The sequence below is a fragment of the Rhea pennata genome, chromosome 1 (assembly GCF_028389875.1).
Source record: "Rhea pennata isolate bPtePen1 chromosome 1, bPtePen1.pri, whole genome shotgun sequence".
NCBI classification, from domain to species: domain Eukaryota; kingdom Metazoa; phylum Chordata; class Aves; order Rheiformes; family Rheidae; genus Rhea; species Rhea pennata.
In genome coordinates this window covers 120,370,255-120,385,361 of record NC_084663.1, presented here as the reverse complement: position 1 = coordinate 120,385,361, position 15,107 = coordinate 120,370,255, and the positions used below count along the sequence as shown (strand labels likewise).

The window sequence follows — 15,107 nt, the reverse complement described above, 5'->3', positions numbered from 1 at the left end:
TAAAAAGAAGAGCTTATGGTTTAGAATAATTGCAGATAAATTGTGAAGAGTAAAGAATCAGCTCTGGAGAAAGAGGAAATATTTAGCTGCGAGGCATTGCTATGGCAATAGGGAATCAGTGTGGAAGATTATGTGAGAGGAAAGAAAGGATAAGCAGGGATAAAGATATCTGCAGAATAAAGTCATCTTTCTTTACACAATTTTATATTGCTCTTATTAAGAAAGTTTATTGGAAAATGTGAGCTTTATAAACTAGCACTTGCTTTTTAGAAGGGAAGCAAGATGCTTGATTTGGCAGTATTACCCATCAGGGGACTCCTGGCAGATATTTGTTAGGACAGTGAAAACTGGGAGGGAGTCTCTGAGACAGACTTCTTGAGATCTGTGGGATTTAAATTCAAATCCAGACTTCTTGTTGTATGTGGATGCCCACTATGTGCTGATGCACAGCGAAGCAGGAGGAGGGTAGACATCCCAGCTGCTAGGCTCACGTGCTTTGACTGCTGAGCCCTCCAGCCTGGAGGCATGTGCACCCAGACTGGTTGAGCACCTCATAGGGAAGCACATGCTGTCCTTTAGCTCCTGGGTGGACTAAACACATGCTCTCTCTGTCACTAGAGGGTGAAAGAAAATTTGAAATAGGAGATACTAATGGGAAAGAGGACTGCAGTTAAAGAGACAATTAGGTGACTTGGGAGGCTGGAAAGATTTCAGCCACCAGTACCTGGAAAGACTCCGAATAAAGCTGAACCAATTTTCATTTTCTAGAAGTTGGAATCTGACTCATCCTAATTTTCTATTCCTGTTATTCATCATTTCTTCTCTTTGAATACTTCCCTTTGACAAAACTAATCATTATCTAATATCCAAATAGTTAAACAAGACTTACATTGTCACTAATGCATATCAGTGCTTAAAGAGCTTCATGTCTCACACAAGACCTTTCTAAGAATTCTTTCTGTAATTAGATTCCATTCGTAAATCTAACCCACAGCTCCCCAGCCCAGTTATTTTTCAAATCAGTTTGTTATGGTTCAGGAATCCTTTGAACAGAAAAGGCTGCATCCTGACATATTGTCATATCCAAGCATCAATAGCTCTGACATGTGAAAAGGTCATGCCACCAAACATTAACATTTCAAAATTGCAATTATAGTAATTCATTTAAATAAGGATTTTTTTGCTGTCCAATAGCAATAGATGCAATCTCTGCAGGAGAAAATACTGAGAAGGCCTCAAACCAGGTTCTGTGCCAATGTCATCTTTTGAAAATTGAGGCCCAGAGAAGTTCAAATGGAATGAGTAAGTCGTTCTGATAAGAAGAGGCAAGTGCTCATGCATAAAAATGAGGAGAATGGGACGATTGCAGGAGGCAGCCCTGGAGTGTAAAAGCTTAGTGAAGGAACTCTTTATTGCCACCTCATATGCTTCGAAAGGAGTGGATTGATTCAGCTCAGAAGAGAGCACTTCTGTACTTTCCAGATTTTCCCAAGCAGGGAAGTGATCATAACTGAGATAGACTTAACACTTTGATTCTTCCCAGGAACTATTCATTGGTGGACAAATCATGTAGCAAGGGAAAAGTCTGACTACTGAGGACACCAAAAATGCCAGGTTTCTGGTTTTTTGCAATAAAATAATATGAGAAGTTTTTATTTCTCTTTTCAGAAAATTTTCATGATAAAATATGAAAATACTTGGCTTCTCAGACAATTCTTGTTAGTAAGAGAGGGCTTTTTTCAAATTTTAAATATTTTTAATCTTGAATAATTAATAAAGTGATTGACAATTACAATCAAAGTGTTCTGCACCTACTTACTGATATTTTAAACACAAATTAAGCTATGTTTATTGTCAATTTAATTATATGTTCAGTTCAGTACAGTTTAATTGTATGCTCACCAAGCTCAGCACAGTGAGCTGTTTGGTGCATAGTCTTTCTTTTAATTTTGTACAGCTTCTAGTTTAATGGACCTTCATTTTGATAGGCCACTACTATTGTACACAGTGGTAGAGCATATATCTGTCAACAAATAAAACAGGTAAAAGCACTTTCTGTTAGCTTTGTGTATGTATCTGATGAATATATGATCTGATGATTAGCTCATCAGAAAGAATAAAAAATGTCAATCGGTTCCTTACTGATCCCATAGCTGAATGTTTGTTGCATATAGTACCTTTATGTGTCTGTGCATATTTTATTTATGTTAAAAGTTGTACTGTGTGCATCAAAGCAAACGGAGCCAGGATTTGCACCTTCTGCTTCTATAGCTACGCAGCCTGGTCCTGGCTTCTTGCTGCTAAGTTCCCCTTGAGGCCCATCCTCACTTTTAAGAAGATTCTCTGAGATAAAAATGAAAATATATTTATTTCTCACATTTTTAGCTATCTGGTCAAATAGGGGCAGACTGAATTAGTTCCAGACTTGAAGGCTGGCCCTCTGTCCGAGTAGGTATCTCACTGAAAAATGATCTTTGTTGTTTTGTCTGTTTCTAGTCCCAGCTATGATAACTTCCTATCCAAACACCACCTTGGCAACACAGGGTCAAAAGAAGGAAATGAGCTGCACAGCCCATGGAGAGAAACCCATCATAGTCCGCTGGGAAAAAGAGGATCGCATCATTAACCCTGAAATGTCCCGTTATCTTGTTTCCACCAAGGAAGTTGGAGATGAAGTGATCTCTACTCTGCAGGTAAGAAGACAGAGTGATCCACGACTCAGCTAGGTGTATGAGCGTGGCATGGTTTGGTTTCAGTTAGGGGTCCAACCATCTCTGCCTAGGTTTCCTGACCCCAGCATCAATGTGTGCAGCCCAGGCCAGGACATGGCTTTGGTGAAGTGGTGCTTATCTACCAGAGCGGGCTTTGGAGGTGGCAGGAAGCCAGAGCCCCACTACTGCTGCGCAGCCCTGGAGAGTTGGGCTTACTGCTCTTGCCACCAAGAGGAGGTAGAGGAAACCTCTGCATCTCCCTCCCACAAAAAGCACTCACCATCTGCACCTTCCCATGCCCCAGAGGCAGCAAGTGAGCCTTCCTCTCGTCCCCTCCACCGTTTCACTTTGTCTCATACCTTGGCCATCATTGCTGGGGTAGCATGGCTCAGTTTTGAGTATGCCACTGATAATGGTTGAGTGAACACCTGTAGGTGAGCTGTGAGTCAGGCTTTACTGTATCAAAATCAGTAAGCAATTTTGACGGAAAAGTGCCATATTTTAAAGTACTTTCCCTCCCTCCCTTTCACTGGTGCTTGTGAGCCATATGCAGACCGTTTTATAAAGTCAAATTAGTCACTAGATTCAAAGTAAAGTATAAGGAAAGGGCACTTGTAGACACATAAATAGTATATCTACAGCAGCCACTTGTATTCAAAACACCTTATATTGTAGCAGAAGTCCCTTAGCCAGCTGGCAGGTGGTCATAGCCTGCATCTTCACTCTTGCTTCTGTGACAGGCAGTGCTCTGGTGGTGTGACAGTCATGAGTCATGATTTGCCTGGCAAATCAATGTATGGGGTTAAGTTAACTCCTAAGTGGCTGACATGGATTAGATTGAGGTGCTACGTGAGTGGCATTGCTATTTGGGGCACTTCAGTACCCTCCAGACACTATGGAAGCCCAAGAAGTTTGTGCTGTTCTCGTTTCACCTCAAATGAATGACGCTATGATGTTGCTCCCCCTATAGGAAAATGCAGCCTTTTCCGCTTAAATCTAAAATTTGTCGATAAGAACAGGTTACCAGTCTGCTCCTTTATATGTCTGCATGTGCCTTTAGGAAATCTAAAAGAACTTAAAACAAAAAATCACATGAATTCTCACTCAGAAATCTTGGTTTCCATTTTTCATTCACACTCTAAAAATATGCTTTTACCAGGCTTAGAGAGATAAATCTCTGTCTCTGTGGCAATTCTGTCTATATGTTGTAATGTAAATCCTAAAGTATATGCCTTTCTTCACTAGCCCAAAATTGTGTTGGCTGATATCCAGTAAAAATTTATTTTCACTTCCTATGAGAGCTTTGTCATTGACTTCTCAGAGGAAGGATAGGTTCTACAGGTGAATTTTTGCATACTAGCATGTTTGTGTTATGAATAATATTTAGTTGTAGGATAAACCCCTAGACCTCTCTGCCCTCAGCCGTCTTACTGACTTTCATAAGATAGTGTATGCACAATAGTATTTCTGTTTGGAAGGCTGGAGGCCTGCTCAGAGAACTATGTTTTAAAGCAGTTGAATACAGTAGTGGAATTCTACATCCATATGTGAGTTACATATAAAAACTTGGACTTTTGAGAGAGAAAGTGCTCAAAAAACTAGAAAATACTAGGATTAAGGCTGTCTCTTAAGCTTTTAATTCAAGCATGTGTGCATGATAATGTAATCTTTAGTTGTATACTCAGCTTTTATTTTTTCTGCAGGACCCCTGCCTCAGTCAGGCATGACTTGGAATTTCTCTGGAGTTGAATTAGGGTTGAGTAATGAAAGACACTGTGTGATACAAGGTTGATCATTGAAACCAAACTTTTCACAGGTGGCCAATAATTGTGTGTTCTTTGTTTTCTAGGTACTTGCCTTGAGCCCTTGGGGTCTGATTTGCAGAAGTACTAAGCCCTCATAGCTGCAGCTTAACTCAATGGAAGTTATATTATGAAACATGAAATGCTATTTATTACTAAGGACTCTGAGAGGGGGAAAGAGGCCTTAGATGTATCAAACTGGGCTCTGGATTTTTTTGTCTTACTCTTTCTATCCTACAGCTCAGCATTGTGTGTAACTTACCACAGCTTGACAGGTTACCACATCTCAGATGGCACCTCTCCAATATGCTTGTAGCTTGGGGCAAGTGGGAAATAAATCTATTTATCTTAGCCAGTGGGGAATGAGTTATGCTCATATAACCTTGCATTTGCTGAGGACTAAAGCGCACGCAGAGTTACCATGGCTCAGCTAACATGTGGCAACTTGTCAAGCAGCCACTAACGTTCTCATATGTCTGGTTCCTTAATTCCCCATACGAAATGGTGGTAATATTCCTCATGATGGCAGGGTTTATGAAAATAAATTCAGTAATGTTTCTGAAATGAGTATTGCATAGGTGAGTGAGTGCCACAGAAAAAGATATGAGGAAATGAATAAGTCTGTCTTCAGGGCACAGTTTGAACTGTGTGTAGTAAATAAAGTGTGGAGCAGCACACTGAACGATGAGAGGAAAACTATATTTTGAATATCTGCTCTTTTAAAAAATCCCTCTCCCTTTTGTACAGTGAATGAAGCAGTGGTCCTGTAGAAAAATATCATTATGACCATGTACTTAAAAACTGTGCCTTAATTTCTATGTTATTAAATAGCAAATTGAAAAGAAAAAGCACAAAATTTTATTATGAGGCATCGTACTGAATACTACAGGGTTCATCACCAGTGTTTGAACCTTTATTTCCTCCACACAGACTTCCACCATTTGAATTATTTTCAGAAATAGCTGGAAAAATTTGGAGGCAGCAGGGGCACCATGTTGTATGGAAATTTCAGCCAACTGTTAAATACTTGGCAAAGTTCCGAGTAACTGGAAACAAGGTTCCTAATGAGAAACTGCAGGAATAGGTGGTGCTCCAGCTCCTGACTACACATGTAGCCTGCTTCCTCAACCCAGGTGTTTCCAGTCTTGATAATCTCTGTAGTTTGGATGTTTTACTATGTAGACTTTGTGTAGTTATGTGTATAACATGCGATGTCTGTTTACTACTGTCAAGTAAAGCAGTTAGTGTAATTTTTCTTGCACCATACAGAAAAGCCATTTGTTTATTTTCTCTGCCTGCTGTTCAATCAATCACTTCTTTTCAAACCACCTATAGATTTTGCCAACTGTGCGTGAAGATTCTGGCTTCTTTTCCTGCCATGCCATCAATTCTTATGGGGAGGATCGCGGAATAATTCAGCTCACTGTGCAAGGTAGGAAGAGGACAACATAAGGAAAAAAACACAGCTATTGTAGTACAGTAAGTGTATGCCATGCTCAGAAATCTGTTGGGGGAGGGAGGTTCTAGACCCTAAGTAAACTTGTTCCTAGTTGTCAAAGAAATGAGAAGCTGCATTGAGATTCTCAATCGCTCATTTTCCAGCATCATGAATTAAATCAAAATGAAGAATAATCTCCAGAGTCTCTCTAGTACTGTACAAATGAATAAGGAGAGTTTTTCTTAAACATACTAACTGACAGTCTACTAAACAGACTTAACAGTAATCTCTTTAGTAGGAACAGTGGAGATGAAGGGAAGCAGGTTTTATTTAGGGAGAAGGGAAGAGATTGCATTTGTTTTTAAAGAATGAATGTGCTTAAAACCAAAGTCCAAAATAAAGCAAAAGCAATCTGACCTTCTTTTTTCTAGAGAAATATTAAACCTGCACTGTATCTATAAACAAAGTATTTCAAGGTTAATCAGTCAACGTAAATTGTAACATGCTTGTTCAGTCCAAACTCTAGGAGCCTCTGTTAGCTGGGGCTGGGGTTCTCCTCCCTCAGGGTTTCACTCAGGCAAACAGCAGCAAATTTGGGAGCTCCCAAATGAGATGACAGTATTTGAGATGCAGAGCAGAGGCAGGACTCAGCCACTGGCCACTGCTTATTTCTACGTGACGCTTGTTCCAGTGCTTGTATGCCTTTGAGCATGCACATAACAAATTTCTAGGACTTGCAAAATTCTTTCTCTCCTCCCTCGATTTCACAAAACCGCAGCTTTCAGCGAGTGCCTAAAGCAGCCCTGTCAAAAAATTCAGGTGGAGTTTGGTGACATTCTCAGGTTCTTAATTACACCAGTGCTCATTTAAGCTGACAATTTAAAGTGGTATAAATGCTATTTATTTACCTCTTTAATTTTCTAGAGGCATAAAGAGGCCTTAGGGTAATTAAAACTTTCCAACTCTTCTTTTTTTATATGCATACACAAAGAGATAGAATGCTTACTCCCTCCTCCCACCAAATTTAGCTCTTGGAAGTTCAGTCTTTATATTTCTACCATTGTTGCATTTCAGTACAATGTAGCGTTCATGGCAAAAATCTCCCCTAGCGTGAGTACACCAATCATCTGGAGTGCTTTTAAGCAAATGCAACTGTATGTTGCATATATGAAGATTAAAGGGAAGTTAGTCATACAAGATTACATGAGTAGCTCTTAGTTTGAAAGTGACTTCAATGGGTGATTAAATGGCACTGGATATTAATGAGTGACTGGAGAAAACGGCATGAGAGCTTACTATCAGTAAGCCACGTCCGTGCCATGCTCATTAATGTATCTTATTAGCAGTATGGGCTTTCTTTTGACTAAAACTGAATGTGTGTGTTTATTCAGAGCCCCCCGACCCTCCTGAAATAGAAATCCGAGAGGTGAGAGCACGTAGTATTGCCCTCAGATGGACCATGGGATTTGATGGAAATAGCCCAATCACAGGCTACGATATTGAATGCAAGAACAAGTCGGGTAAGAAATAATCTTCCTCTGAAGTAATTGCCATCTCATAACTCTCTCCTAGTCATTTATCATGGAACTTCTATTGTAAAAGAAACTGCCTGATGAAAATTTTTACCACGGTTTATTTAATATCTCACAGTACGATTTGTCTTCATTTGTTGGGGTATTTTTGAGGTAACGATTTTATGTTTCACAATCGCTGTTTTCCCTTTTACTTGAGATGCTTGCAAGGACACATTTGGTTGTAGAGTGAACTGTTCCATATTATAGTTGTTTTGATGATTTTGCTAGCTGGTTCTTTGTTCTGTTTTTACATTTTTCTCATTTTTAATTTTTTCTTTTCATTTTCTTTTTTTTTCTATAGAAGAGTAGCTGTCTCCACAAATTATCTTTTTTTCTGTAGGGTATATTTTTAGAAGTTCTTTTCTATTGGTATTAGAGTACATGGCATCTTCCGCAGAAAGTTAGGAGCCAAAACAGTAGTCACAAGAAGTTCTAGACAAAGAAATCTGTGTGGTAATTTGCTGAAGCACCATGAATTTTGAGTAATGCATTGGAAAGACTCCAAGGGAAAAGACCATTGGCACATATTGGTAGGCCAATGCAAGCAGATATTTTTCTGCTGGCTCACCATCTAGTCAATGAACATCTAATACGTAAAGCCAAGGCACAATAATATTTTCCTGAATTAGGTAGTTGTATGTTCTTGAGGTTCTAAAGGTATTCTAAAAGATATTTCAAGGTATTTCTTAAGCCCAGAAATTTCTACTGTCCATTGAAATTTAAAAACATTCTAGTTGCATGGTTGAACTACATTTGTGACATAAGATCATACTGAAAATGAAATACATAAGCACTGTCCTTGAACCATGGTTTGAAAAGAGCTTAGAAAAGAAATTACAATTGAATAATGTTTTCATATTTTAAACATGATTTTAAAAGGCACTGAGAAATCATTTGTATTGCTTTATGTAGGAGTTTGTTACACTGTTTGTAAAGGGACATAGTCCACGAATTGGTGTGCTCTATGGGAGATTATCAGTGAAAGCCTTCGGTTGATGAAACTAGCTATAGTATTTTTATAGCTGTCTCACTTTAATTCTGCAACGTAAGAATGTACTTGTTTATAAAATTATAAAATTTACCAAATTAAATTATATATATATATATATATATATATATATATATATATATGTTCTACTGTTACACATCTTTCCTGTTCTTCATTTGTCTACTTGGTGTATTTGCTTTTCACTTTAATTGTTAGGCAAAAATAGTGTTTTGTTTTTGTTATTAGATAGAATGTACTCAAGAATTTTAACTCATTCATCACCTTTTTGCATTAGCTTTTTAAATGACAACGGTAACGTATAAGTGAACATGATACCTGAAAGATTAAAGGTAAAATTCTCTGTTGAGCCTCTGGCCAGAAATCACATCATTGGAGATACGGACTAGGCAAGAACGTCTCTTTGTTTTCTCTTTCAGCCTTTTCCTTTCTTGACAACCACCCAGTGGCTCCAGAACCTATTTTGAAAGTCATTCTTGCATGATAGGCTACTTTCTGACCCTAAAACAGTGCTTATGCTTTTGAAGAAAGCATATAAGTCATCATAACCTCTGTCAAGGAAGATTTAGCTGCTTTATTTTGCTCTAAGATTGGAGGAGTGCTGGAAGGGGACTTTAGAGCTCTAAGGGACTTCAGAGCTCTAAAATATCTTTTTTAGATTTAGTTCAGTGTTCTCAAGTGATAATACTGAATGCAGGCAGAGATTAAGGTAATCATTCTGAACTTGTATTGTAAAATTACATCTCCATAATATTGCATGATAAATCAATAGTAAGATAGCATATGAGACACCTTCAGATTGAATGAAAATATCAGGACACAACATAATGAAAAAGGTTCAAAAAATTGAAAGAAATAAAAAATAGTGACTGGCAGATTTGGAGTAGGAAAAATACTTCTTTAGCTGTACAGGAAGACAAATACTGGAGATCATGTCCTATAAAGAACAAATTATTCTTGTCTGACTGCAAACAAAAGAAACATTGTTTTTCAGAATCTGAGGCTGAATGTTATGAGAAACTAGGATCAGTTATTTGAATTTTTGCACACTTTTTTTTACCATAATTGTATCACAAAGAAGAGAGAATGAGCAAAGACAGTTACTAAAGAACTTGCATAGGGTAGTTAGGGGAAGTTAGACTGGAGAAAAGGGAATCAAGAATGTTTGTCACTGAAGTTTTCAGATATTGAAAGGGACAAAAGGTAACTTAGGCAAAACATTCACACTCCAGATGGTAAGCACAGGCGATGCCCTCCTAAGGCCAAAGTAAAACTGTAATATTGTGTAATATTGTAATTGTGTTCAGTGAGAATCAGATTTTTTAAAAGAGTATTTAATATTACTAGAAGATACGCCAACTGGTCATGGTGATCCATATGGGTCCTGATGATTGTGTAGGAAAGATTCAGTGACTTGATCATTGAATAAATGATCCTTTTGCCTGCTCTTCTTATATTCCTGCATTAAATGATAGCTCACAGAAACACTTGAGGATACTATTTCCACTATTTCCACATGTAAGGTCATATATGTTATTTCCAGTATGAATGTACGTATTATTCTTTTCTGACTCTGTGGTTCTTAAGGGAATTTCACGTTCTAATTTAAAGAGCAGTAATTACTCAATTTTGGTCTAGTGTAACATTTTTAACTTTTTTTGTTAACTTTGCTATTATTTCACTATGAGCATGTTTCTGGACAAGGCACGTACTGGGTATTAAAAATTGAGACACGATGAACAAGACTGGGAAGCACAGGCATTGTGAAGCACTGTTCAGGATGAATCCCATATGAACAAAGGATGAAGCCTATGTTTCTTCCAGTGAACGTCTCTCTTGGCCTTGCTGAACCCAACTCATCTCAAAGACCAGCCAAACTCACTGCTTTCTGCTCTGTGGTCAAAATAGCTTCAAATGTTTGAGAAACAAGAATGTTTCAACCTATTTATTACCCTATAGTAAACATCCCATTCATGCACTGTCTCAGAGGTTCTCCAGATTTGAAATTTCTGTTGTTTAAAACAATCACAGGTTCATGTTAATGGGCAGCTTTCTAGGCTTGGTCTAATAGTAAATTCTCTGTCTAACTATGTTGCTTACTCTGAGGATTCAGAAATGGCTTTGGAGCTTGATACACCACCTAGCCTTCTCAAGAAGGAAAACTGCAAAAATTTTCTATTATTTCAGAGACTGTTCAAATGAACATATATCTATGTATGGGCAGCCCCTTTGCTGTAGTTGACTGCTGTCATCTATCCCATCTATCCCTGCAGTGCCATCAGACCAAAAAAAAACACACTTGGTTGCCTCTAGAAGAAGCATCGGGGTTGCCTATTGCATGTGTAGATGAGATTTGCAGGGTCTAGTTGCCCAGCAGGAACAATATGAATAGTGGGAGCTCAGCCTTTCAGGCCATTTCCGTGCTTAGTTGTAATTCCTGTCTGTATAGAAATGTACCTGTGGCACACAGACCTGGCCATTCATAGGAACCAGTGATGTGTAGTCAACAGGCTTTTCCATCTGAGGTGTACAAAGAGGTCTGAAGAAAGGAATAATATCTAGGTCTCTCCTTATGCTCTCCATCCTTTTCATTCTGAAGTCACTAGGGAAAGTTTAGGAAGAAACAGTTTAGGTCCCAATCAGAAGACAAGAGGACTGTGTTTTGTACTTCTGTGTGCTAACAGGTGAACTCCTGTTACCTTCATGATAAGGTCAATTTTGTTAATGTTAATTTTTCTCAAGAAAAATTAACAATTTCTCTTATCCCCATTGAAAAAAAAATCAGATGGAAATTGATTTATTTCTCTGGAGTGGCTCAGTTTTGGGGAGATCACTTTTGTTGGCTTATTTTCTCCTTCAAAAACATGTATCAAAATATACTCCTGAAATCTATTTCTTAGTCATAAATTTATGACTACGTTTAGTGCGTAAGATTGTGAGTTTTAATCTCTCTCCTTCATGATATATCATTATTTAATGGACTAAGAATCACAAGGATTTTTCAGATATGTTTACTTGGTTTCGGCAGTTAACACATAATAAAGATTACTGTCAGGTCAGTGTTTCAAACAAGCAAGTAAAAACAGTTTGTTAATATATGGATTATCGTAAAGAAAATTATCGTCCATATCAAGAGAAATTTTGCTCATTCTTCATACCAAATGAGTCTTTTTTAAAGTTTTTTATGGTTGGCCTGGTACATTGGAATAGACTCTGTGCTCTTCTGTATTTGTATAAGGTTTAACACAGTGAGGCTGATTTTGGTAGAGATTCCCCAGCGCTACAGAAATAAAAATAATCAGTGATACTCCCACTGCTGCAGTTGAGACTACTGCAGCTTTGCTGAGTGGGTTCAGTGTTTCCTAAATCTTTTCCTGGCTTCTGCTTGCTTTGCCACATGTCAGCTAGATCTAGGTCTTTCTTGACAGCTGAGGAGAGCTTCTGGGCACCACTACATCCCAGACCTGATTTGTCACCTCCCTACAGGTTCTCCCATTTCCTAGGATCTGCAGAGAAGTAAAATTTGCCAGCAATATCTATAGAGAACATCTCGTTTTTGTGTAATTCTTTTAGATCAAATATTGTCTGAAATCTTCTTGCTTTAGTATATTGTGGGAGTTTTCTTCTATACTGTGAAGCTTTTGGCTTTGAGAAATCCCAGGTGTGACCAACTAAAAGAGCAAGTGGTGTATTATGGCACTTTTCAACTGACATATTTTAAAGGAGAGTGTCAACCAGCATTTATTCTAATGTCGGACATTGGCAACACGTGACCATCAGCACATTTGAGAAATTTGTAAAGTTTAAGAAAGCATATTCTACCAGGATTGCACGGAGACAACTCCTTTAGAATGTCTGACAGAACTCATGCAAAGGGAGTTGTGGCAAAGTCATTTACAAAGGGAAAATAAATTCAAGTACATTTGATTCCTAAAGGTTTTCTGGGAAAATTGAGCCATACAGAGAAACGAAGAAAGGTCCTGTTACCAGTCAAGCAGATGTCATTCTGGCAGCCTGCACATCTTTTAACAAGCTACTTATAAAAAGATTTAAACAGTATCTGCAAATATTTTGTAGCTCAGTGAGCTTTCTATTTTTAAACTAGTCTTTTTTCTACTGAAATTTCCATGATCCCATGCTGTAAAACATTACAGTAGAGCCCCCAGCGACATCCCCCATAAAATGCTGCAGAGGTTAAAGGAGGAAGCTAGGATGCACCAAGGAAGAGATGATGGATGGCAACTCATAAGAGATATCAAGATGCTTTAAACATATAGATGCTATTATTATCTTGCAGTGATTGAATATTACTATGAAAAGGAGAGGTTATGTATGGGTTTATGAGAGATTTGTATATAGCCAGTTTTCATCCCTTTTTCTATTATATGTCTGGAAGTTTTGTTTTTTTTTTTTTTTAATGTAATGGGCAGATGAGTGATACCTGGAAAATAACAATGTGCTCCTCCATTTACAAATATATACAAACAACTAAAAGGATCCTTATGTCCTCTCATGTTAAACTGCTCCTGTATCCTAACATGAGTCAGGGAAATAGCATCAGATCTGGCAGGTGCTGAGCCTCAGGTTCAAGCCAGCAAAGCTTTCCAAGTTTGTGTCCAGCAGGGGCTCTGCCAGCGCTCCCACAGTGCCCTGCATGTGAGCTCCTGGAGTTTCGGGTCAAACTTGCTGTCTTGTTGCTGCTAATTCATGTTTATGAACTTCCTGTCCACCCTTTCCTATGAGATTAACCAGCGCACTCCCAGAGTGAGAGTTCTTTTGGGGCAGCAACTCACGCCTTTTTCACAATTGTTCCGAGGTAACAGTAAGAAGAAACAAACACACACATGCACAAAGCTGGGGAAAATTTCCCATGCTCACCATCCCTCTCAAAAAAGGCAGAGGAGCAGCAATTCTCTCAGAATCATTGATGACCCCTGGGCTGAGATCGTATGCTTAACAGACTACATTTTGAGCAGTCAGGAGTGCTGTTAAGAAAAGTGATTTGTCGATTTGCTTGTAGCTCAGTGAGCTTTGGGCTAGCTCTACAAAGGTAGTATCCTTTTCTATGGGGTGCTTTAATAAAAAAATATTTGCATTAGCAACACTAATGTTGTTTTTTATTTGTCTGTCTTGTTCTAATCTTATAAATAGACTCTTGGGATTCTGTTCAGAGAACCAAAGATGTTTCCCCCCAGCTAAACCAAGCCACTATCATTGACCTCCACCCTTCCTCAACTTACAACATTCGCATGTATGCCAAGAATCGCATTGGCAAGAGTGAGGCCAGCAATGAGCTCACCATCACTACCGACGAAGCAGGTATTTCCAGTTTTGCAGTGTCTGAATCTGACAAGGAATTAGCATGCTTGACACATGGAATCCCTGCTTGAAATGCTGCTTATGTTGCTGCAGTTCCATCAATGAAAATGCTAAAGTATTCCAAGGAAACTTTGTAACTTTTGCAACTTCATGATGCAGGCCTGTAATTAAAGCTGTTCAGTGGCATCTAGTGGTCAAAGACATTATTCCCCAAATTTTCCTGGACTGCTGGAAACTGCACACGTATACTTACAATTAGGCATTTTAATCAACAACATCTTATTTCTAGCCACAAGACCCCTGTGGGTCTTGTGGCTTTCTTTAGATGCCCAAGTATTAATGTAAGTAACTAACTTAATCTGCCCCCATTTGAGACCATTGATCTATGTCAATCAAATCTTCTGTTGACTATCCCACCCCCCAAACCATGCAACATTTAGTTTTCTGATTACCCTGTAAGTCAATTGGCTGTCATTAATTAGAGTCAGCCACATATTTTTGGTTTCCATGTAGTCTTCTACATCATCGTTACAGGTTTCTGTAGCAGGAGGGTTGTGCCAGAATTTTCACATTAATGGCTGGAGCCACTCTTTTGTACACTTTAATTACTGTCTTCAGTGCCTTCTTATCTTTATTTCTCAGGGCAAGCAGATGTGGCAGCAGGGATAAAGGCTGCACAGCCTCCTGCATGCTACCATGCCACAAGTCCTGGATGTTTCATGTGACACTAAACAAGAGGTTGGTGAAAGCATAGGTGAAAGGAGGAGGGCTGCAGCTCTCTCTGTGTTAGCAATTAAGAATGAAAATGTTGAGTGGCTGTTAAATACTTCCCCCAGATATATTTTGTAATTAACTATCCATATAGCTGTACATTTCAAAGTAACCCAGTCAGATTTAATATCATTAGCCCACTGAAACTGGGTGGAGTTTCTTTGAAAAATCGTGACCATACAGGAACCTGCTCATTGAAATCACATTTTTTATATTGATAATTTTTTTTTTCCTATTTTCTTATGTGAAGTCATTAATCCCTCTTTGGAGATTTACATTTTTGGGAGGAAAAGTATAATGCAGGTATCTGGATGACAGTGTCCTGGCAGTGAAAATTCTACATTTTTTTTTTGAAGATCCATGTTGGCCTAGACTTTAAACACCTAAATTTTCAGTCCAGTGCAAAGCAGAATAAAGAGGAGACAACATGAGCTGCATTTTTTTTTCACCACATGTGTTTTTTCATCACAGTAGGAGGGATGGAGT

General features: G+C 38.5%; 1 protein-coding gene across 3 annotated transcripts in view; it reads left to right on the top strand.

The window, feature by feature from the left end:
• DSCAM (DS cell adhesion molecule) overlaps nucleotides 1–15,107 on the top strand; it is a 384,026-nt gene that overhangs the window by 268,271 nt on the left and 100,648 nt on the right. For all 3 annotated transcript variants that reach the window (XM_062573710.1, XM_062573727.1, XM_062573718.1), the window contains exons 10-13: nucleotides 2,497–2,693; nucleotides 5,849–5,945; nucleotides 7,343–7,471; nucleotides 13,683–13,850. In XM_062573710.1, coding sequence (XP_062429694.1) covers nucleotides 2,497–2,693; nucleotides 5,849–5,945; nucleotides 7,343–7,471; nucleotides 13,683–13,850 — 591 coding nt within the window. The remainder of the gene's footprint in view (nucleotides 1–2,496; nucleotides 2,694–5,848; nucleotides 5,946–7,342; nucleotides 7,472–13,682; nucleotides 13,851–15,107) is intronic.